Raw genomic sequence first — 24,565 nt, 5'->3', positions numbered from 1 at the left:
CTCCCACCACTGCTTCCAGTGGCCTAAACCCACCCTGTAGCTGGCCGACAAAGAATCCTGAAAATGCAGCCTGTGTATATCAGACACCCCTGCAACAGAGAGCAACCATGGGAGGTGAAGGCGTTCATCAGAAAGCATAGAGCCCAAGAACTGGCAAATTCTCCTTCATGTCAGTCAATCTACCACCTATGTAGTCAATGGAGGATCCACTGACAAGTTATGTTAGATTTATAAGATCCTAAAGCTGGGTTACAAGTGCTCTTATTTCCAATTCAGTGTACACACTCTCTCCAATACACCTCTGCAGTCAAGTGCGTATAATTTTTCAGAAGATTCCCTGAGAGACCATGACATAATACTGAAAAGTATTCCCCTATGAGAATTGTCTGATAATAATAAGAAACAAATCATATTCTGTTAGATAGAATCTGTTTAAAATGTTAGAACAAAATAATAATTTTTAGGATAACAACCAACTTTGAATATTTAAAAGCTAAAGGGGAAAACATAGGTTTGTCAAATTCCTAGTTATTCAGAATGAGGAAATCTAACACTTACCAAACGAAATGAGCTTCTCTCGGTTCGAATAGGTTGTGTATGAGTAAACATTCGAAGTAGTCCATTGCTGACAATATTCATAAGGATAGGAAAACAGTGCAGTCTCTTGGTATTGCACACAACTGAAAATCTATAATCCTTAACATAAAACAAACACACACAAATAAAATAAATAATGTCAATTCTAAATTCTTAAAGAACAAAGATTTTCTATATGAGATCTCACTAGTCCCACATTCTAGCTGTGACCGTCTTCAAGTTAACTGATCTTTCTGAGCTTTAGCTTCTCCTCATCTGTGAAAGGGGATAATAAATGAGTTGTTATATAGTTTAAATGAGATAATGTATATTAGGCCCTAGCACACTGGATAGCACAGTCGGCAATATGAATTTTTATTAGTATTACTAATTTTAGATTATTTTGTCTCCATTTTACTGACGAGGAAATTTCAGCGAACAGAATTTAAAAGTGGCCCTGACAAGGAGATGCACTGTTTACAGTGAGCAAGCAAAGGAACCCTGATCTTCTGAATAGGAGACAAGCATGGGTTTCGTAAAGTATTCATGGTTAAACTGCCAATGAAGCATTTTCATACTTTCCAAGACAATATTTATTTCTTCATGTTTATGAAAATGTTCATAAATTCATCAGAGGCTTAATATTGTTTAAATATTACCAATAGTTCCCATAATAAATATGTTAGAAAACTAACAAGTAAAGGAACTGACAACGTAGTTTCCCACAGTTGGCACAAGCAGATTCCATTTTTTTATGATGTACCTAGTTTAGGTAGAACTGAATCCAATGATGCATCCTCAGAGGCTTTTGTTTTTGTTTTTATTTCCCTGGTAGCAAGAAATAAAGAGGTCGCTTGACTTCATGTGGCTCCCTGACTCAGAGTTTTACTGACGATTAGGACATAGTTCCAATAGTCATGGTCCTGGAAGGATCTCTACTGCTTGCACTTTTTTTACCCAAACTGAAAGATGTTGAGGTAGTAGACCGAGAGCACCTTTCTCTCAGAGATTTCATGTGGTTATTAAAGTATGTAAAGTCTTTTCTCAATATACAAAAACATCATTTGGGTAGTTAGCCACTGAATAGGATTCCTTAAATTCATAATGATATTAGTTGATAATTATAAGGTCGAATATTTTATGAAGTCTGAATAATGCAATTACATTTAGCTACTTTGAAATGTAAAAATTATCTAAATCAACAGTTAAGACAGAAAATGTTATGTTTCACCCTTGAAACTAATATAATGTTGTGTGTCAATTATATTGCAATAAAAAAGCAATCATAATAAATATGAAAAAATAAAAGAAGCCAGACAAGAAAGAGAACATATTTTATGATTCTAAGTTATACACTTGTGAAGCTCAGAAACAGGCAAAACTAAGCTATAGTGATTAGGGAAGTATTATAAGTGGTAAAACTATAAAGAAAAGCAAGAAAGTGAGGAGCATAAAAGTGAGATAGTGGTTACTTTGGAGGGAGGGAGAGGATTATCATTAGGAAAGATAGCTAGAGGGCGTCCGGGATGCTGGTAGTGGTCTTTTGTTTAACATGAATTGTGATAGCATGGGTAACATGAGTGATCACTTAATATTTTAATTCACTTTGCAATAATTAAGCTGTGCATATGTATTCTATGTACTTTTGCACAGGTATATTATTTCCACGTTTTAAAAAATTACAAAAAATAAAGTACTTATTATTACAGAGGAGAAAAAAAGATGGAAAATGTTTAATAAAAACTTCTTTCAACCTCACAGTTTATTCAATAATGAACCAAAATGTTTTTGAATTGAGTTGCTGTACACTACCTAGGTTGACTTTCTGCAGTTTTTGAAACAGTGAAAATGTAGCACTTTATTAATGCGTTGGGGGTTTTTTTTTGTCATAAAAGCAAAACAAGAGGCAAACATACCTTCTGTTTACCAGAAACTATGATAGCTCCATTGTATGACAGGTCATCAGTGCCATTTCGATTTTCAAAGTCATCTACTTCCAAAAGTATATTCTGATGCTTCAGTGACTGTATAAAATCTTCAATATCTGATTCTAGTATGAAATCAATAACAGAAGACAATATAAAAGCAGGAACAAACGTTTCAAAAATTTTTTCAAATTTTTTAAAGTCAATACGTACAGAATATTATGTGAAGGTCTGTCTCTTTGGGTATCACAGTAAAATTGGTCCGTGAAAGAGAAACCACTCTACCATCTTCAGTTTATTAAATCTTATGCTGTGATGTTAGCTTTATAATTTTGTGTAATGCCAATTAACACATGACCATTAAAACAAGATAATTCTATTTTATGATTCTTCATTAAAATACATTTGAACTCAATAATTTGCAGAAATACAATAATTATATGAGGAGTACTTCAGATTGTCCAGCCTAAAATGGCCAATAACACTCTCCTCTCTCTCTTATTCTTTGAAATAACAGAAAAATGAATATATGTATGCATATATATAACATATACCTCTATTTTACATATTTACATATGTATTATGTACACATATATTACATAAATATATTTTTTCTCAGGAAGTGGGAAATGAAAAGGGTGCCACTATCACACTGAAGTTTTTGATTTGCCCCTAAAGAAGAAAGCAGATGAGATCGTTTGACAGAGAAATAAGAGCTGAGAAAAACCCACAGCCTAGATCACACAGGACCAAACAATTGAAAAGATAAAACCAATTTCCAGGATATCAGAACTCAGAGTGGACAAATTTGAGGGGCAAAGTGGGCTCTGAAGTCTTGGTCAGACTCATTGACTGGTTAAATACACCTCAAACAAGGTGACCACAGGCCCCTCCCTGTGTTCCACATAGAGCAGGCAGCAGCTGTAGCTGTCTCCAGGATACAAGACCCCAAATTTACTTTCAAGAGATAGTATCTGGAGAAAACAACACAGCAGGACATAAAGTAACTCCAGGCAGTTAGAACGACAGAACGGAATAGGAAAAGGAAATGAGGACTCTCATTTTTTCCTCATTTGGACTTTGAAATGGGAGTTCATCCTGGGGACTCTCAGAGGGGGCTCTGGGATCGGAATCCTAATTAGGATTTCCACCAGGTGGGATCGGGAGGTACACATAGCAAACAGGCTTTCCATGCATCCTGGGGCAGTGCGTGTCCCCTCCATCTCCACAGTCACGTGAGGTAGGACACCATAATGGTGACCACATTCACCTGGGCAAATATGGATTCTCCAATTTAAAGATGAATACTGTACGAATGATCATCAGATTGTGAGAAAAGAGAAAAACAAGATGGCATAGAAATCCCAAACTTAAATCACAAAATACCTAACAAGTGAGTACAGGGAAGAAAAAATAAATAAGTTGACACAAATACATTGTTCTCAGAGTAACCAGAGAGGAAAATACATTCATTAGACAACAACAGGCTGAAAGGTAAAGAAACTGTTCTAGATCTTGAAAGTCAAACATACAATTAGCAAGGCTTTCAGTTTTAAGATAAGAGAGTGAACACAATTTACTTTCCAAAACCCAAATAGAAAACCATAAGAATGAGGAAAAGAAATGAAAAGAAACTCTTTGCTTAAAGAGAAGACATCTACACCTTGAATCACAAATGTACATAAAAATCAGAATGGGCCGGGGAACTCATCAAAAGAGGACTCTTACTCTGAATATATTTTAATATCTTGGGCAGAAACATAAAAGCTTCTTCAAAGTTAGATAACCAGTTAGACAAAACCAGTTACCCATTATTTAGGACAACAAGAGCACAGGCTCCAAACTGTCTTAAGGAATCTTCCTAGACCCTGTTGGAGGGGCACGGGGTATAAAAATGCCATCTCTATAGCTGAATCAGTGTGCATAATATTTACAGTAGAGGTTAGGCCGCTGTAACAAAGAGATCTAAAAATAGAGGGGTTCAGTCAATATAGAAGTTTATTTCTCTCTCCCACAGTGTCTCAGGGTAGTCAGATAAAAAGGCAGCTCTCCTTTACCACGTTCCTTCTATCTTGTTTCTATAGTCCCTACAGTGACCTGTGGGTTCCTATAGTGACCCACCTTCCCTTTATCTTGTCCCACCATCCCCATCATCTCCAAAATCAGAGCAAAATGCACTATTCCCCAGAAGTTGATTTCTATACATGAAGTTTAATCACACATTTTCTTCTCTCATGATTTGCTTTTTTTCCTTTTACATGTGCTATTTAACAATAACAATAACTTATCTCTGGATTTAAATTTTGTTTGTCTCTTCACCTGTGTTATTGATGATCAATAGGCTGGTACGAGAGTCTTGGGGAAGTTGTCCAGGAGAGAGGAAATACAATTCAGGTTTAAATTCCCAATCACTCTTTTGACTTACTACAGCGAAAAGTATCTTTTCCACAATCAAAGGGAATATTGCGATTCCAAATACCAATAGTCTACCAATAAAGAAAAATAACCATATGAATCTATAGTAATTTTATTCATTCAGTCAAAAATTTCACAAATATTTGTCAAATGCCAAATCTACACCAGCCCTGATTATAGGTGCTAAAATCCTGAAAGTCATATCTTCGCATGCCAACAGTACTAAAAGGCATTGCTATATAAACACCAGGCTATCAAACTATGAAAACTAAGCAGATCTGTGGATTAGGCTAATCGAGTGCTAACATACAGGTATTCCCACTGTCCCCAGTAAAATCAAATGCTGCATTTCGCCATCCTCTGGCAAGAATGTGGCATATTGTGCTCTAGTTTTAAATTCTCTTCTGGTTTGATCCTCTTTTGAAATTCACTTACAAAACCACAGTACTCTGATACTCACAGGGCCAAAAGTGCTTTCTTTCCACGTTTTAACTTTAAGAAACGGAGCCATGCTATTGCACAGACCTGCATCTTCCAGAGGCCCATGTCACTCAGAGCCTCCTGCATTTCAGGGAAAGAAGAGCGAGCCAGATCCATATTGTGCAGGCTTTCTGTGTCTCTTGTCATTTCTGCTTGTTCGAAATCTGCACATACACACATATGCACACACATTATTAATGTCATCCTTGGGTATCAGTATTCTCTTTTCAATATTAAAATTTGTTTTAGAATGTTTGTGGTTACAAAGAAAACTAAGAAACAGATTACATTTATGATGTTCACATTCAATAAATCTAGTGATAAAGCATGCCAAATTCATACCAAAAGAAGAATTCACTAAGGAGTGATCTCATTATGCCCAGTCTTTCAACAGACATAGAAGGTTCCACATGTAAGAATATTCTGAGAGATTCTGAGAAATCTTCTCCACAGGAATAGCCAGTCATTGATTCCTAAACATCTAGTACTAAGCTATCAAGAGTTGTAGGTGAGAGGCCGGCTCCGTGGCCGAGTGGTTAAGTTTGCATGCTCAGCTTCGGTGGCCCAGGGTTTTGCTGGTTCAGATCCTGGGCACAGACCTAGCACCACTCATCAGGCCATGCTGAAGCGGCATCCCACATCGCAGAGCCAGAAGGACCTATAACTACAATATACAACTATGTAGTGGGGGGCTTTGGGGAGAAGGAGAAGGACAAAGAGAAGAAAAAGAAGAAGAAAAGGAAGAAGAAGAAGAAGGAAGAGGAGGAGGAGGAGGAGGAGGAAGAAGAAAAAATGATTGGCAACAGATGTGAGCTCAGGTGCCAATCTTTAAAAAAATAAAAAAAAGAAGTGTAGGTGAAAGATTACCAGCTCTGAAACCACCAGATCTGTACCTGATTCCCACATCTGTGACTTGGGATGATTTGGGGCAAATCAATTAACTGCTCTTCTGTCTGATTTTATCATAAGTAAAATAGTGCCGATGACACTTGTTAGAAAGGTGGTTCTTGTAGGAAAGTAATGCAATATATACACACTTTTTCCCCCTAGATTGGCACCTGAGCTAACAACTTGCCAACCTCTTTTTTTTTTCTTTTGCTCTTTTTCTCCCCAAATCCTCCCCAGTAGATAGTTGTGGGTCCTTCTAGTTGTGGCGTGTGGGATGTCGCCTCAACATGGCCTGATGAGTGGTGCCACGTCCAGGCCCAGGATCTGAACCAGCGAAACCCTGGGCTGCCGAAGCGGAGCGCGAGAACTTAACTACTTGGCCATGGGGCCGGCCCCTATACACACATTTATCAAAGTGTCTGGCACAGGTGCTCTATAAATGACAGCTCTTATCAGTATCACCCATTAAAGTACATACAAGATGGTCCCAAGACTTTCCCCCATTTAGACCTTTGCAGAAGTTTGCATATTAACAAGCTAAGAACAATTTTTTATAAGAAATGTCACTCAGACTTCATGACCCTGATTGAGAACCTTTAATGTCTTCAAAGTGTCCAAGAAGCAGTGAGCGTCTGAGGATAGGAGAAAACTGCTTAAATTGTAGGCAAATAGTTTGCAAATAGTGATTTGGTATGTTCCAAGAAGGGATCTGTGTTCAGTCCTAGTAATGACGTTAGGAAACAATGACAGCCCTTCCCAAACAGCAGAGTCAAATTTGGAATTTGTCACATTCCTTAGTGGGACTCTTACATAAGACATTATAAATACTAAATTGGTACATGATTATTTGGAAATGGACTTTCTGTGAATTATGTAAATGGATTTACCTTGTTCGAAAGCTGATTTTCCTTCCAGTTTCATGAAAACTTCATTCAGAGTTGACATGGAAACATCATAACTCATCACACCTTGGCCAGAACCCTTATCAAGATCACTAAAAAGGTCTAAGGCAACAGATCAGATCAGATACATTTGGAAATATCACATTGATAACCAAATCTAGTAAATTACATTTAAAAGATGATGCAGAATATTGTTCAGAAAATTTATGTCTTTGGAATATCCCAGTAAGCGGAGGCAAAATTTCATTAGAATGCTCTCCCTCTCTAAAATGCATATGCCAGACCTCTCTCTGTATCCTCGAACCATCTGCACTCCATCTTCTATCCCCAGTTATGAATATCTGGCAAACTTCTTTGAAGAAATATGAGCCATCAGAAAGAGCATCATCTTCTCACCTCCACACCACAAATCAACCTGTATTTCTCCCCATATTCTGGGTCTTCCAACTGTATGGACAAAAGACTTGTAGCCATTCCTATCAAAGGCTACCTCTTTGACTCGTGTTCTGAATTCTATCCTCTTTTGGCACCTCAAGGACTTCCCAAAGTAATCTCCTTTCTTTTCTCTCTCTCTCTCCTCTATCATCAATTTCTCCTACATGTAGTGGGTCATCCCAAACAGCAGGGAAAAATGCTGTAATGCCACCCAGTAAGCAAAGACAAGCATCAGCAAAAAAGCAAACAAAAAAACCCCAATCTCCTCCTACACTCACACTACACACACACACACACACACACACACACACACACACAGGGCTCAAAGATTTGTCTACTTTGTTGCCTTTGAGTTGTCACATCCTATTCAACTTAACCCCCACAAATCCAAATGCTATTTTTATCCTTCCACAGAAGATGCCCTTTTCAAGGTCATCAATGACTCCATGCACAAGTTTTATTCTATTTTTATTTTACTCTTTTAACTCGGTCTCTCTCTCTCTCTCTTTTTTTTAATTCAGTGGCATTCAAAGTTGTTGACTACTCCCTCCTTCTAGAAACATTTTCTCCCTTGAGTTAATGAGAACATATTCTCTTGTTTTTCCTCTAACTTCATCGGGAGCTCTCAGTTTCCATCTCCCTCTGACTCCTCTTCTACTTTTCCCTGAGGACTCAGTCCTAAATCACCTTCTCTTTTCGTACACTCTGATCCATTCTCTTTGCATCAAATCCATCTATATCCTGATGATTCCCAAATTCAGTTCTCACTTGGCTCTTCTCTGATTTCCAATGTTCTATAACCAACTAAATACTTAGCCATTCGATATCTCCACTTGGAAGTCTAAAAGCATCTCAAAGTAAACATTTCCAAAACAGAACATTAATTTCTCCTTCTTCATACTACCCAAATGTCCCTACCATCATTTTACAATAAATGACACCAGCTTCCACCCAATGATTGAAGCCAAAAATTTAGAAGAGTCTCTTTATTTTTCACTTTCCTCATGCTCCACAGACTGGCCATCAGTCAGACTCCTTGACTTTATCTCCAGATATGTTCCAAATCCATCCCCTTCCATCCATCTTTCAACTGGTACCACGGTAGCCCAATCACCATCATCTTTGACCTGTACCTCTGAAATGGTCACATAGCTGGTCTCCCAGTATCTACTCTTGTTCCGCTACATCCAGAGTGATCTTTTCTATCCAGAGAATGAAAATATGTCACATCACATCAATCCCTTGTTTAATGATTTTCAGTGGTTTCTCAACGCATTTAACATAAAATTAAAAGACCACACCACAGCCTCTAAAGCTCCATCTGAATGAGTCACTATACCTACAACCTGAGCCCTTCCCAGTTGCCACTCTCCTCCCTCCCTAACTGCACTCTGGACACCCTCTTTTCCTCTCTGCTTGGAATGCTCTAGAGCATTTTCTTTTTGTGGCCTTCTGTGACCACTCTGTATAAACCCCAGCCTGACACCAGTCATTTCTCTAACCTCCACGGCCTTGATTATTATTTTATTATACAATTGTAATACAGATCTGGGAGCCTCCTTATGTCCTAGCAAAAACATAAGTAGATAAGTACACCATTGGAATTGCAGAGGCCTGGGGTCCACGTAAAGAGGCTGCCATGGGCTTACGGACCAACACCGGGGACTCTGGCTAAGTGATATATTCTAGTGGTGGTACTAACATATAACTCACTATTCCCCTTCCCCAACCAAAAAAGAAGGCGGGCTACTTGCACCTCACTGGACATTAGTCCAAGAACAGAATAGCACAGCATGGCCCATGGTCTTGAGGACACCATCTTCCATGCTACAACAAGGACAGAGAGAGTGCTATATTTGGAGGTGGGATTAAATCTGCATTCTTGTGTATTTTTGCTTCATGAGACTGAATCATCTAAATGAGCCTGTATAAAGCAGGCCTATAGGGAGTTAAACTTATAATAAACTAAATGTTTAAACAAAAAGAAAGCTGTTTAAGTCATTAAAGACTGAGATGCATTTCCTCACTTGTAAGACAGGGAAAATTCCAGTGCCCACCTCACAGGGACTTTGTGAGGACTAAATGAACTGATCTATATGAGGCCATTAGAACAGTGCCTGGCTCAGAGACAGCATCATACAAAGAGTTAGGGATTATTGGGACTACCTATCAAACAAAGCCTACGTTGGTTCCGCTACCCAGCAGGCTGGGAACCCATGGTGAATACTTTTGTAGAATAAATAAACTATGTTTTTCTCTGTGAAATAAATACATACACAATTAAATTAAAATACAAAAGGAAACCTTTAGCTTATGCGTGGATGTCCATCCCCGTCTTTTCTGCGCTTGCCTGTATACAGCAAATCTGCTTGTTAAGAACAGCTGCCTGAGGAATTTTTTTTCTGGGCCCTGAAGTATGCTAAGCTCATGTTGAGCACAAGAATGAAGGATCAGAAGATTTATGCTCTTGGAAGCATCTCTTAACCAATGATGGATACGGAGTGGCAAGTAAATACCCCAGCTTTCTCACCCCTCTGGTGACATAACTCTGAGCTCACGTATTTACTTATCTATTTATTTCTCCAGTGGTATTACTCCTCCATTGCTTATTGCAAACTTTCCTGGCTTCCTTCCCTTCCCTCTCATGTCCCCACTCCCTGTTGGAGCTTCTAGGCATCAATTATCAAACAAATTAATTGCACTAATATCCTCATCTCAAGTTCTGCTTCTTGGGGAACTCAATCTACAACAAAATCCAACTCCTTTAAAGAATAAAAATTGTAGCAATAACGTGAACATTTGTTCCCAAATTTCATTCCATCGTAATCATATTTAAGTTACCTGGAAATTTATTTGTCTTTTCCACAGGCAAAGTATACACAAGCTTTTCTTTGCTTTCGGCTTTTAATTTAGCATCAGGGATGTGACGATTAATGAAGGATGTTATTTTTTCTGGATCACGTATTTCATTTGTGTACAAACTAATATTTAAAAGAAAAGACAATTTAATTTGTATTTTCTCCACTGCTACTAGAAAGAAGAGCTTTTACTGAATATCTAGCCTTTGAGTACTACTTTACTTGGCTTTATGGAACAAACAAAGTGAGTAAACAATAACAATAATAATAATACCATCAGTTTGAAAAATCCTATGATCTACACAGAGAAGGTGTATAAACTCAGAAGAACTACAAATATACAAACAAATACATACTGTAATTAAAACTGTATATATCAAATAGGAAGATAAACAGAGGGAGGTGAGAACATTAGGCAGAGGAGACTTCTTAGGGAAATAAAGATTACACAAGACCAGGTAGATATCAGAAATTAGTGGCTGATAGGGAAATTTGGCCTATGTACACGTTTTGTTTGGCGTAAGTTTCTTTATTTTTGATTTTTTTTTGCCTGGACACCCTTTCTTGTTAGACCCAGTCTTCTTTACTCTCTACCACCAGATTTAATCCCTGCTGATACTACCTTCTGAAATTATTTGACTTTGTGCCCTGTGAAAGAATGAAAATATATTACAGAATTATATGGGTCAGCCGAGGAAAGTGGAGGTGGGAAGAAAGTGGAGGTTTACGCTGTATGGAGCAGCTGCTTGGAACGTGTAGCTCTGCTGAGATCAGTCAGCCTGGGCTAATTTTGAAATTTTGCTTATCATTGGCATTAGCAAAGATACAAGGAGGCAGGAATGTAGGAAATGCATTTGGGAAACAATGATCCATTCAGTTTGGCAGAGATGAAGCATAAGGCCAATTCTCTCTCATAAGTGTCTGCCTTTTGGATATACCAGTATATCTATCCATCTGTCTATCTCCAATCTATTCCCAAAGTCTTTACCTTAAGTGATATCCAAGACCCCATCTTCTCTTCAAAAAGACAGAAGAGCCTGCACACTTCAGTCTCCCATTGGACATGATCACTTTTCTATCTGAGTAGAAAGAAGCCAGAAAGAAAAGATATTAAGAGTCATTTCTTTCCTCTCTAAAAAATGTAGATCAGGTGCCAAAGCTCAGATTTCTATAGGAGAAGCATTCTGTGGGCATAACTATATCTATGTGCATTTAAAAATTTGAAACACACACTAAAATGTATGCATTTAAAAGGAGCTTATGAATTACAGTCGACTTCATTGCCCTGTAATACTTCCTGACAAAAAAGCATAAATTACATTGGCATGTTTTCTATTCTGGATGCTAAAGAATGCGTGGATATTTTTCAGCCAAATATATATTAAAGAAGATTTGGGTGTTTAATTGATAGCTGATGTGAAAAAAATCACCATCTTTTATGAGTGGTCACGATCAAGCAAATGTATAGTCAGCGAGGAATTCTACAGTGGGACTAGACTCCTATCATCCGCAGGCTGTTATGGAATGTAGGCACACTGAGGTAATGAGAGCGAGACTCTTGCCCCAGGAATAAACATTTCCAAATTCTTTACTGTAATACTGAGGTAAAACCAACAATTACCAGCCAGGATGTCAGCCTCATCCATGAAATTGGTGGTCAAGAGGATTACACGGTCCGTTTTCCGCTCCTTGAGGAAGGTCCACACTTGGTGCCTTGAAAAGGGATCCAATCCAGCAGTTGGTTCATCTAGTAGCAAAACCTGCAGAGGATGAAGGTATAGAAAATACGTCTCTCTTCCATATTAATTGCTTCCACATGATAGCATGGATAACAATAAAAACCAAAAAATAAATAAATAACTATCCAACAATTTACATCCACTACACTTGGACTCAGTTAAACATGGCAGGCTCTCTCTTGATGCATTACTGTGAAAGCTCTACTACTTTTAGTGGTAAAAGAAGAGCTTGACACTTTAGTGATATTCAACCTGCATTCCTCCGCATGCACAATCTCACTTACTTGAGGATCTCCTAAAATGGCAATCCCAAAGGTCAGCTTTCTTTTCTGGCCTTCACTTAAATGTTCAGCAAGGTTATCTTGAATGTTTTCTATGTCCATTTCCAATAAAACTTTTTGTACCTATAGAAGAAAATACACACAGCTTAAAATCCAAGATGATTCATTTTATCCAATTTTAACGGTTCATTACAGCAGCAGACTTTTTTACAGGACCTCATTGCCTAAATTCCTTTTTTTTTGAGGAAGATTAGTCCTGAGCTAACATCTGCCGCCAATCTTCCTCTTTTTGCTGAGGAAGATTGGGCCTGAGCTAACATCTGTGACCATCTTCCTGTATTTTATATGTTGGATGCCTGCCGTAGCATGGCTTGCCAAGCGGTGCCACATCCGCACCTGGGATCCAAACGGGCGAACCCTGGGCTGCCGAAATGGAATGTGCAAACTTAACTGCTGCGCCACTGGGCCAGCCCCCACATTGCCTAAATTTTATCCATAACAGGGCAGGTAAACCACTGAGGGCAATTCTGTGGTCATGATTCAACTTGGCAAATAGTTGGCAGTTCAATCAATCCAGCATGTCTATCTACCTCTTGTTCCACTTCCTGTGGCTGAATCCCTTTTATTTTAGCGAACAGCCTGAGGTTTTCCTTCACAGTGAGTATGTCAAATTGAACATTGACTTGAGGACAAATGCCAGTTATCTTTCTGATTTCCTCCATGTCTTGCATTTCAGAAAGATTTTTATTATAGATGGTAATGGATCCTAAGAATAGAAGTTAAAAACAATTTAACAGTGGCAAGATAATACATTTCATTAATGCTTGGAGATCTTAGGAAAATATTGGCATATATTCCAAATATCTAAAATGATGACTTCATAACTTATTAACAACTAGTAATTATTCTTAACATAAATATATGCCCAGAGTAGTGTATATTTCCCCTGGAACATCACATAGCGATGGAATAAAGATAATGATTTTCATACAAATTTGAGAAATAAAATGTATCTTCAAAATCATATAGTTCTGTTAAAGAACTTTAGATAAACAAACATTATTTTCTCTTAAGCAGTCAAATTTAAACCTTAAAATGAGAGAAAGGCATACCTATGCCCTCATTCTATTATCAGACATCTTGCCTTTGAAAAATTCCTTTTTGCTCACCTTCTGTTGGAAGTGACGACCCGTTAAGGATGTTTAGTAACGAGGATTTGCCAGCTCCACTGTGACCCACAATTGCTGTGATTTGACCTTCGTATATGTCAAAGAGCAAGCCTGTTTTTAGAATAAAATATGAAAATTATAAATAAGGCACATTAGACAAGGCTGGTTCTAAAAACAGAACAAGACAATCTATCTTAGTTATGTATTCTCAAGCATTTCAATAGTTTGAAAGAGATAATATTCAATATTTTCTGGTTGCTAAAATAACATGCTTACTGTAGAATACTTGAAAAATAAACACAATCACTTAAGAGGATAAAATTAACCATAATTCCAAATATTGACATTGTAATACACTTACTTCCAGTGTGTATGCATGTGCACATATAAATATGTAAATGTACATATATACATTCACAAACGACCATACTGTATTCTTTCCTAGTCTGCCTTTTCAAATACTAAATTATAAACATTTTCCATGGTATTAATTGCATTCTAAAATATATTCACCAAAAATTTATATTTACTCTATGCCCATTTTTCTATTCTTTTGTTATAAACTGATTTTTTTTTTTTTTTTTGAGGAAGATTAGCCCTGAGCTAACATCTGGGGCCAATCCTGTTTTTGTTGAGGACAACTGGCCCTGAGCTAAATTCTGTGCCCATATTCCTCTATATTAAATGTGGGACACCTGCCACAGCATGGCATGATAAGTGGTGCATCAGTCTGAGCCCGGGCTCAACCGGTGAACCCCGGGCTGCAGGAGCAGAGCACCCGAACTTAACCGCTACACCACCACGCCGGCCCCTTGTTATAAACTCTTTGCATTTACATGTCAATAGCAAAAGTCATTTAGCTAAGAATCTTTTGAGGTACTACTTTTTGTTTGTTTGTTTTACCATCAAGTGAAAATCAAACTTTATTATGGAAAGTTGTTGGACAGAGTAAGATGAAATTCTTAAGAATCTTATCTGTAATACAGTATATCTAAAAGATGAAGTCCTTTCAATTGAGTTACCTGACCCATTGTCAAACATTATTGAAATTAATTAATGACTGGGCTGAAATTCCAGTTCATCCATTTTCTGTCTCAGTGATCTTGGATATATTAAACTCTATAAGGTTTGGTTTGGTAAGCTATTAAATGTGCTAGTGATAACAATTATATGTAAAGAGAAAATCCTTCCTACTGTAATCCAGTCTATTAAAACCCTCATTTATAATTTGACTAAAAGATTCAAAGATCGTTGGAAGAATAAATTCAAATCATTAAGAAAAATTAAAGAATAGAAAGAAATTTGTCTTGGTTACAAGATATTAAAATACACTGGAGAACTATAAAAATTAAAATAATATGTTACTGGGGCTGGCCCCACGGCATAGTGGTTAAGTTCAGTGTACTCCACTTTGGCAGCTCAGGTTTGCGGGTTCAGATCCCAGGCACGGACATACACCACTTGTCAAGCCACGCTGTGGCATCAACCCACATACAAAAGAGAGAAAGATTGGCACAGATGTTAGCTCAGGACTAGTCTTCCTCAAGCAAAAAAAAAAAAAAAAGAGGAAGATTGGCAACAGATGTTAGCTCAGGGCAAATCTTCCTCACCAAAAAAAGTAAAATAAAATAATATGTTACTAGTACAGTAATACCAGCAGAGTGAGTAAATATAGTAATCAAAATAACATGTTACTGGTCTAGGATACACTGACCAATGAAATAGAATAGAAGCCTAAAATGGCCAAAAGTAAACACAAGAAATAAAGATCAATGAAACGACCTTTCATATTCACCAAAAAAGATGAATTAATTAATAACAAATATGGTGACAACTAAAAAAGTACATTAACAAATTTCATGAGGTTTTTTTTAGGTGGAAAAATAAATATTTTCAAGAATAAGAGAAAAGTGGCACTAGCTATCCTGGAATTGACCCATATTAACTGAAAAAAAGAAATATAAGCCTCAGTTTCCTCATCTGCAAAATGGGAGAGCTATTACGTATCTCAAAGGATTAAATGAAAAAAAGTCCATGTAAAACACTGAGCATAGCTCCCAGCACACACTAAGTACTCAATGAACTGTAAGTGTTTGTTGTTATCATCAGTGTTGCTATTGTTGTTGTTAATTATTGCTTGTGGGAGTATGAATCTTTATAACCTTGGAGGGAAACAATTTGAAATTTGAATTAAAATCTTAAAAATATGGTCTCTTTGAATAATGAATGTCTGCTTCTAGAAATTCATATTCAGGGAATAATTGATGATCTTTATAAAGACTGAACAAGAATGTTCATTATGGGGCCGGCCTGGTGGCACAGCAGTTAAGTGCGCACGTTCCACTTCGGTGGCCCGGGGTTCACCGCTTCCGATCCTGGGTGTGGACATGGCACCACTTGGCAAGCCATGCTGTGGTAGGCATCTCACATATAAACTGGAGGAAGATGGGCACTGATGCTAGCTCAGGGCCAGTCTTCATCAGCAAAAAGAGGAGGATTGGCAGCAGTTAGCTCAGGGCTAATCTTCCTCAAAAAAGAAGAAGAAGAAGAAGAATGTTCATTACAGTGTTTTTTATGATTGTGAAAAAATTGGAAACAAACAGAATTTCATACCCTAGTGTGTTAGTTAAGTAAATTATGGTATTGCTACCATGGTATGCTATTTAGCCATTGAAGAATCAGCTGTTGATAAGGGATTTCAAAAGTGTTTTCCCAAAGGTGTTCCACTGCATGGGGACAAGCTGAGAGAGACAACTCTCATTCTTACTTCCCAAAGAGCAACTCCAAATGGTTCTGTTTCATATGTTTTTTAATGTATTGATGTTCAATCCTGTCAATTCTTTTAAGATTCTGCTACTTTTGAAAATAGAAGAAATCCTTGTAGAAGTTGGAAGTTTAGACATAAAAAGAAGTTCATGGTTATTGATGAGTGCAAAAGCAGTTCATAATGTGCTCTGGAAACTGAAATGGTAAATTTAAAAATACTTCAATATATCATTGGCTAAAATTAAAGAAAGAAGCCACAGGTCTCGATGGAATCTGATGAGAGAAACCTGGAGTGAGATTAAACTTGCTGACACAAGTATAATAAATTCTCAAAGTAAAACCCAATCTCAAAGGAATTAGTAAGATTGAGTTAAGGTATGCTGCATTTGTTAGAAAATAAATATAAAGTAAGCACAATGGAGAGAGAACTCTTAATCTTCCTCAGGGTCTACAGATCTTATTTTTTAACTTTTAAAACTTCTGTCCCTTGTAAAAATGATTTACATTCTTCCTAAAATCATTATTAATAAAAGCAAATTATATGTACAATGGGAATACTATTCAGCCATAAAAAAGAACGAAATCTTGCCATTTGCAACAACATAGGCTTTGAGGGCATTATGCTAAGTGAAACAAGTCAGACAGAGAAAGACAAATACAGTCTGATCTCACTTATATGTGGAATCTAAACAAACAAGTAAACAAACTGAAAAAACAAAAACCAACCAAGCCCATAGATACAGAGAGCAGATTGGTAGTTGCCATAGGGGGTGGGCAAAATGGGTTAAGGAAATCAAAAGACACAAATTTCCAGCTATAAAATCAATAAGTCATGGGGATATAATGTACAGCATGGTGACTACGCTTATAATACCATATTGTATATTTGAAAGTTGGTAAGAGAGTAGATCTTAAAAGTCTCCATCACACACAAAAAATTTGTAACTATGCATCAGAATGGATGTTAACTAGGCTTATTGTGGTGATCATTTCACAATATATAGAAATATCAAATTATTACGTTGTACATCTGAAACCAACATGTTAATATGTCAGTTATACCTTGGTAAAAATTAATTTTTAAAAGCACGGTGTCCTCTATAAAACGTAGCCACTAACTTTGATACTTGCTTAAATGTTTGTTATAGAAAACCATATTTGTTAGAAGCTTTAGTATCAAATATGTTGGTGTATCCAAAATTATAAACTATGTTTGTTATAGGATATTGACTTGTAAAATTTAATTCACAGTCAAGGGTGTTACTCATCCTGTTTTAATGAATTTCACCAGTACATATAAACTATGTAAATTCCCTGGCTAGTAAAAAAAAAATATCAATTTTAAGTCTAGATATTCTTTCCTCATGGTGCAAATAAAATAAAATATTGGTTATAGCAAAGTCATCTTAAAAAACAAAGTGAAATTGCATTTTTCACCGTATGATCCCATTTTTGCAAATTAATAGAGGCATGAAACATCTGGAAGTATATTATATCAATTCTTAAACATAGTTAATTTCCAGGTAGTGGAGTTAGATTGTTTGTATTCTTTTTTCTTTTCCTGTTTCACTTATCTATATTTTTAAAATTTTTCACATTGAATTTTCCCCATTTTTTGTAATAAATCATGAAACAATGAAATGCTTTTCTTTACCTTTCAATGCTTCTACTTTTCCAGACTTTCCTTTATATTCTTTTTTGACATTTATGATTCTGAAATGACAGAAGGGGTGCTTACTTAACCAACACAGAGGCAAAAATACTACAGATCACAACCAACTTAGAGTGCTAGATGCAGTCAACCACATTACCTGAAATAAGGGATGACATTACCACACTACAAAGAAAGGTAAAGACTTATTTTTGATCAATCACTTCCCTTGAGATACAAAATAAAAGAGTCTCTTCAGAAAGTTACTATTAAATTCTTAGTGTTTTGCTTAGAAAGTAGAGTGCTCTGTAATTATCCTTACTTTCATCTTCTTGTCTTAGAAGATTTTGTGTTTTTCCCTGTTCAAGATCATTTATTTGTACTCTTTAACCATCATCTCCCATTCCTTCCAATCTTGTTTACTGATCAGAGCCTGTCATCTGCATTTTCTCTCTGATAGTTTCTCTTTAGCCTCTAATTCTGCTTTAGATACAATCGAACTTCTCTCCTCCCTTATCTTAAAAAAATTCTTAAAATAAAAATGTAAACTTGCCATCTCCACTTCCTCACTTCTTACTTCCCCCTTAATCAATTACACTCTAGCTTCTGAATCCATTACTCTAGTAAACGTCTTCGTGCTGAAATCTTTAGTGGACTCCTAATTACCAAATGCAATAAATATTTTCCCATCCTTATTTATTGGATTATGGGTCACTCTTAATGACTTTCTCCTTGTTGATAGTGTCTACTTTCAAGGCGACACTCCACTTTACTGATTTTCTTCCTATTTTTCTAAATTTCCCTTCTCTACTTCCTTGTCAAGTTCTCTTCTTTCACCAGACACATCAGTTTGATGCTCCACAGGGTTCTCTATGTATATTATGGGTCTTCTCACTCTTGACTCTCTCAAAGGAGTATCTCATTGGTTCTTGTGGTTTCAACACCAACCTAAAGTTGACCTCATCCTTTCCCCTGAGCTCACAAATCTAAAGGTTTGCTGGATTTCTTTATCTGAATATCACACACACACGCACCTCTAAATAAGTGGTTATCAAATTTCAATGCACATTGGAATCTCAAAGGGAACTGCTGCAGGACAAGGCAGGAACCAGACAGGTTAGAAATGTCATGATTACATAATACCATGTGCAATGCATCTTCAACTTCAAAGGGAAACAGAGTTTAGTCACCCTCCTTTCTGAACATGAATCAGAATAAAGGTAAGGACTTTTATTCAACCAGAATGCTGGCGGTGCGTGGGGTTACACCAAAGAGTTGGAAAATTTGAAAGAGAAAGGCTGAAAAGGCACTGAATCTGACAGGGTATTTTGTTTCCACATTTTTTTGTGTGTAATGGGACACACATTGAAGTGGGGCTTTAATGTTTTATTTTAATAAATAAACTTCCATTTAAGAGCAGCTAGTTATTTTGGGATTTCAGAGATGAAGATAGCCATTTACATTTGGGGCAGACTTCCTGCCTATGTTCTGGGAGTGTTGCATGAATCATCTAAAGTTCTAGGAATGGACAGATGTACATACAAATGCCCCCAAAGAAGAAGAATTGGGAAAAGGGATTACAGGTGAGAGGAAGCCAGTTGTGAATTTAAACAAGATATTTTTACAGAACCAAGATCTTGGTTCTAGTTATAACTCTGCAAGATTTCCCCCATACTTCCAGATACATATAGCTTAAGTTCTGCTAGGGAAAGAGGAAGAGTTCATTAGTATATAAGTAGAGACTGCCTGGGGAAAAGGGAATCGACACCTTAGTACCTTCTATATCCACACAAAATCAAATTCACATGTTGGGATTGATCGTGATAGAGTTGATACTTGTCTAGTGGTGGGAAAGGGCAATCATTTTCCTAAGAAAGGGTTGCTGTGAAGAAAGAAGAGATAAGACTTGTGGATTGGGAACTGCATCTAACGTGGGTGGTAAAGGTCAATTTTAGGCTGTCTTGCAGCCCCAGAACCTGCTTAACTAGTGACTGAATGTGAGCAGCTTTTCACTGAAGAGCTGTAATGCTGGGCACATAAGTCTACTTTGCTACTTTCATGTGGATCTGGGGTGAGGCGTCCCACACTGGAGCAAAGAGATTCAGTGGACAGGCCTTGGATCAGACGACTTTCCTTTCCCAGTTTGTCAGTGGTCCGAAATCTCTATTTTAGTCAAGAATCCAGATCACGAGACAGGGATGCCCAGAGTCAACATTGATTAGATTGGTCAGGGTTGAGGGTAAGGGGGATGGTGGGTGTGTGGGTGAGGACATTTCACTTTTCTCTCCTTCACAGCAGAAGAACAAACATTTTTTGACCTATGTAACTAATCTTAACACTTTCTTAGAAAACTTAACCTGAAAATTATTATAATTTGAATAGTAATATAATGCCATTTTTTGTGCTCTCAACTGGAAGAGAGGGACTGATGACCTTGGGATTGAGTTTTTTTGATTATTCCTCAGTTGGCCTTTCTCTTTCAGGCAGGTGTTTTCCATGGAGCTAGGGTTGGGAGCGACTGTTGCCCCTCAGAAAACTTAACAGAAAATAGGTTCAGAATTAGAAAGGCAAACCTTAGGTACATAGGTTCATCCTATACTCTTGTCTTAGAAATATTTCATTTTCCAGCTATAGTTCCATTTTATTCATCTTCCATTGCCCCCTGACATCTCTACAGTAGCCAGGTTACTACAAATTAAGAGCATAGACTCTAGAGCCAAACTGGATTCCAATCCCAGTTCCCCATTTATGAGTGTGTGACATTGGGCAAGAGACTTAACCTTTCAGTACTTCAATTTTTTCATTTATAAAATGGGCAAAATAAAAGCGCCTGCCTTATAAACTTTTGCTGGGAATTAAATATGTGTCTGGCACATAGTAAGCACTATATGAATATCTGCTAAATAAACAAATGGTTGATATTTAAAACTCTCTAATTCTTTTACTTTAGTGCACATTGGAAAAATCTACAGGGCTCTTTAAAATCCACAGACCCTTGGGTTCAAGCCCACACCCCCCAAGTTAGAATCCATAGGGTCTGAGAGCAGAGATATTTGAAAAACTCATATAAATCTGTCACAAACAACCTTACAGAGCAAATGTTACTCTTGTTTCACACAGGACACCAAGACTCCAGAGAAACTTATTCATTTTTCCAAGATTACACATCAAATGAGAGGGAAGTGTGCTATTAAGATTTAAGAATTTCTGATTCTAAGTTTCTTACTTCTTCCATCATCTTGTGTAAGCCAGACAAAACTATGGAGGAAGGGACAGAGAAGAGAAAGAGCAAGTATAAAAGAGAGATGGGGGACAAGGGATGGAAACAAGGAGTAAGACAGGATGGAGAGTGATGCAGTAAGATCACACGGAGCTAAGCAAAGAGAATTGTCCTTTCAAGTAGCAGTTAGGAGATATTGGTGGTGATGGCGTGGAAGAGTTCAAAGTGACAGTCATAAAAACGAATTTCTTCTTCAACGTTTTGCCTTAGGCTCATCCCGTTGCTGTTGGTTAATAATTCATTAGCCTTGCAACCATATATTAGTATAAGTGCAATTACCTGATGGCTTCTTTTCCTTGGAATTCTGGAGCTACCCGTTCAAAATAGTCATCAGAGGGATGCTCAGGATCTATTTCTTTCTCAATGAACTTATTATCAGTCCTTTGGTGTTGGAAACAAGATAATGAGTTCAGGAAAAATAACGGAGAATTCTGGCGTTCATTTCCATCTAATTCATCAAGAAGCAATAAGATATTGAGTCAGTAACATTAAAACAATGAGCAGAGAAGTCTTTTCAGAATAGTACAGGATGTCTTGGATTTTTAAGCATCGTAAAGAAATTACTTTCTTCCTAACTTCTATTTTTGAGAAGAAAACTTGGTTTTGAAGTAAAGATGAAAATTCAAAGGAAATAACATTTTCACAAAGGTTAAACAATATAATAGAACTTTCAGCAACGTATAAATCAAAAGTTTGAATAAAATGTGGTCGAAAAGGTATTTAGAAGAATGAATGAAACCAAATATTTGGGGGGAAAGCTGTAATATGGCACATAAAAATAATCGTAAACATGTTTTGAACTTAATAAATCATTTGACCACAGCAATATGATGAACATAATACTGAAATCTATATGTTACATGAATAAAAAAATACATGAAGAAATTACATTTGTTCAGGATGAAAATGTAGTAATTTTTCAGATTTTAAAAATAAAGTATTATTTGTTATTAAGGGCTTTCAGTTATTAACTAGAAGTGACAGAAAGACAGAAATACACAGAAACACATAACACAACCTTAAATACAGTCAAAGTGGAAGGAAGATAAAAAACAAGGAGATTGTTTCTTGAAGATAAGAAGAAGGAAAAAAGCATTCTGATCCTAGAGTATGTGAAGAAATTCTGGGCTTATAATAAGTGAAATTTTTGGCTGTCTGCAAGATGAAGTAAATCTAACTTGGTAATATATTTCTGTAAATATGAACAGTATATGAAAAATTTTCAGAATACTGCTGAAAATATCCTCTCTAATTTTCATTTTGTTATTTCCTTAAAGGATGGACATCTTCCCTTCCAAAACGGTCCTCCCAGAAACAAAGTCAGGAAGACACTGATTATTTCACACCTGAGGTCTTTTCTAGCTGTGTTTAGTTTACAATCTGCCCCCACATTCTTGTAAAATGACCAAATATTTACTAGGAAGCACTTCCACCATAAGATGGTCCTATACTAGCCAAAATCATCTTAACTAATTTTTTCAGCTTGTTCTGATACAAATCCTAAATATCATTCTTTGAAAACACTTTCAGGGAACCTTGAAAAAAATAACATTATTTAATACTATATAATCATAATATGTATTAAAATTATAATTATTGTGTATTTAAAATGTGTATTATTATTAAAGTCAGAAAAATAACTTTTTTACATAAAACGTCTTTTGGACCATTCAAATTATGAAGTAGAAATAAAGAACTCATTTAGCCTGTGATGAGAAATATTTGTTATTCTTAATTTCTTAAAATATATTCACATAACCTCAAGAAAAACATCTTCAGTGTGATGAATATTAGTAAAGGTCAGAGAAAAATCCACTATTACTTACAGGGTAAGATTTTGTCAAAGTATAATGCCAATACCAAGTAGAAAAGAGCATCAAAAGCCAATACGGAAAAGGTTGCTATCATTTTATATGATTCTCCTGAAGGGTCAGGAAAAATTACACCATTCATATTATAATCCAGGTGGATAATCTAAGATTCAAACAAAAATAATAATAAATATTTAAATTAGATAAATAAAAATAACTCAGTGTAGCAGCAAGAATTATATAATTTTATAAGTAGCTTTTTTAAGAAGCTCTTAAAATAAAGTTATTAGTGAAACTATTTCTATTTTATAGTGATAAAAGGAATATTAGAAGGAAATACTGATTTAAAAAATACAATGTTCTAAGGATACAAATTTAAATTATAATTCGTTTGCTGGTTTTCATAAAGTCCTTGCAATATTGAAAAATATCTACTCTTTGCAACAATGAAATACAAATTTTAGAAAGAACATGAAGAATTATTTGGAGGATCTTAGTAGGAAAATGATAAGAGGACTTACCTTTTTTCTAGTTATTACTACAAAAAAAGAATTTTATTTATAATTTTGCCATGTAATAATACCTACCATGTTCTAGGCACTGTTCTAAGTGCTTTTTATATAATCCCATTTAATCTTGATCATAACCCTATGCAGTAGGCCTTATTATTTTTATCTGCATTTTACATATGATGAAACTGAGACAGAGAAATTGAGTAGCTTAACCAGATGAAGTCAAAAATCACAAGTGAGGAGTGGTAAAGCTGAGATCAGAATAAAGAAGTTCAGCTCCCAAGCCCAATTCCTCACCATAGACACTATACAACTTCTCAATTTATGTTAAAATGTTAGTTTTTCATGGCAAAGTTGAGTTTATTCTAGGAATACAAGGCTGAGTTGACATTTGAAGATCGATCAATGTAATTCAACATACAACAGATTGAAGGAGAAAATAACGTGATCAATCTAATAGATTCAGAAAAGTGTTTGATAAAATTCAATATCTGCTTATAATAAAGAAAGACTCCTCACAAACTAAGAAGATAAGAAATCTTCCTTAATCTGATGAATTAGAGTACAAAGACCAATGCCAAAAATCATGCTTAATTGTGAAATGTTGAAAGCTTTTCCTTTGCCTGTATTTCTATTCAACATTGTACTAGAGATCTTAATCTGTACAATAAGGCAAGAAAAACAAGTAAACAGCATAAAGATTGCAAAAGGAAAAAATGAACCATCATTATTTGTAGACAACATGATTATATATAAAGCATCCCAAGGTAAAACCCAGAAAAATAACTAGATTCAATAAATGAACATAGCAAGAATACTGAATACAATGCCAATGTACATAAATCAGATGCATCTCTCTACATTAACAACAAACATT

General features: G+C 36.2%; 1 protein-coding gene across 2 annotated transcripts in view; it reads right to left on the bottom strand.

The window, feature by feature from the left end:
- Window positions 1–24,565, bottom strand: part of ABCA6 (ATP binding cassette subfamily A member 6) — a 64,321-nt gene that overhangs the window by 20,056 nt on the left and 19,700 nt on the right. For both annotated transcript variants that reach the window (XM_008537771.2, XM_070561526.1), the window contains exons 10-23: window positions 23,192–23,339; window positions 21,645–21,813; window positions 18,089–18,147; window positions 13,669–13,779; window positions 13,090–13,265; window positions 12,503–12,622; window positions 12,101–12,239; window positions 11,468–11,558; window positions 10,463–10,602; window positions 7,172–7,288; window positions 5,377–5,560; window positions 4,821–4,987; window positions 2,493–2,626; window positions 559–696 (exon numbers count right to left, since the gene is read on the bottom strand). In XM_008537771.2, coding sequence (XP_008535993.2) covers window positions 559–696; window positions 2,493–2,626; window positions 4,821–4,987; window positions 5,377–5,560; window positions 7,172–7,288; window positions 10,463–10,602; window positions 11,468–11,558; window positions 12,101–12,239; window positions 12,503–12,622; window positions 13,090–13,265; window positions 13,669–13,779; window positions 18,089–18,147; window positions 21,645–21,813; window positions 23,192–23,339 — 1,893 coding nt within the window. The remainder of the gene's footprint in view (window positions 1–558; window positions 697–2,492; window positions 2,627–4,820; window positions 4,988–5,376; window positions 5,561–7,171; window positions 7,289–10,462; window positions 10,603–11,467; window positions 11,559–12,100; window positions 12,240–12,502; window positions 12,623–13,089; window positions 13,266–13,668; window positions 13,780–18,088; window positions 18,148–21,644; window positions 21,814–23,191; window positions 23,340–24,565) is intronic.

This window comes from Equus przewalskii, chromosome 10 (assembly GCF_037783145.1).
Source record: "Equus przewalskii isolate Varuska chromosome 10, EquPr2, whole genome shotgun sequence".
Classification (NCBI taxonomy): domain Eukaryota; kingdom Metazoa; phylum Chordata; class Mammalia; order Perissodactyla; family Equidae; genus Equus; species Equus przewalskii.
The sequence above is the reverse complement of the archived record's forward strand: the minus strand, read 5'-3'. Positions and strand labels throughout refer to the sequence as shown.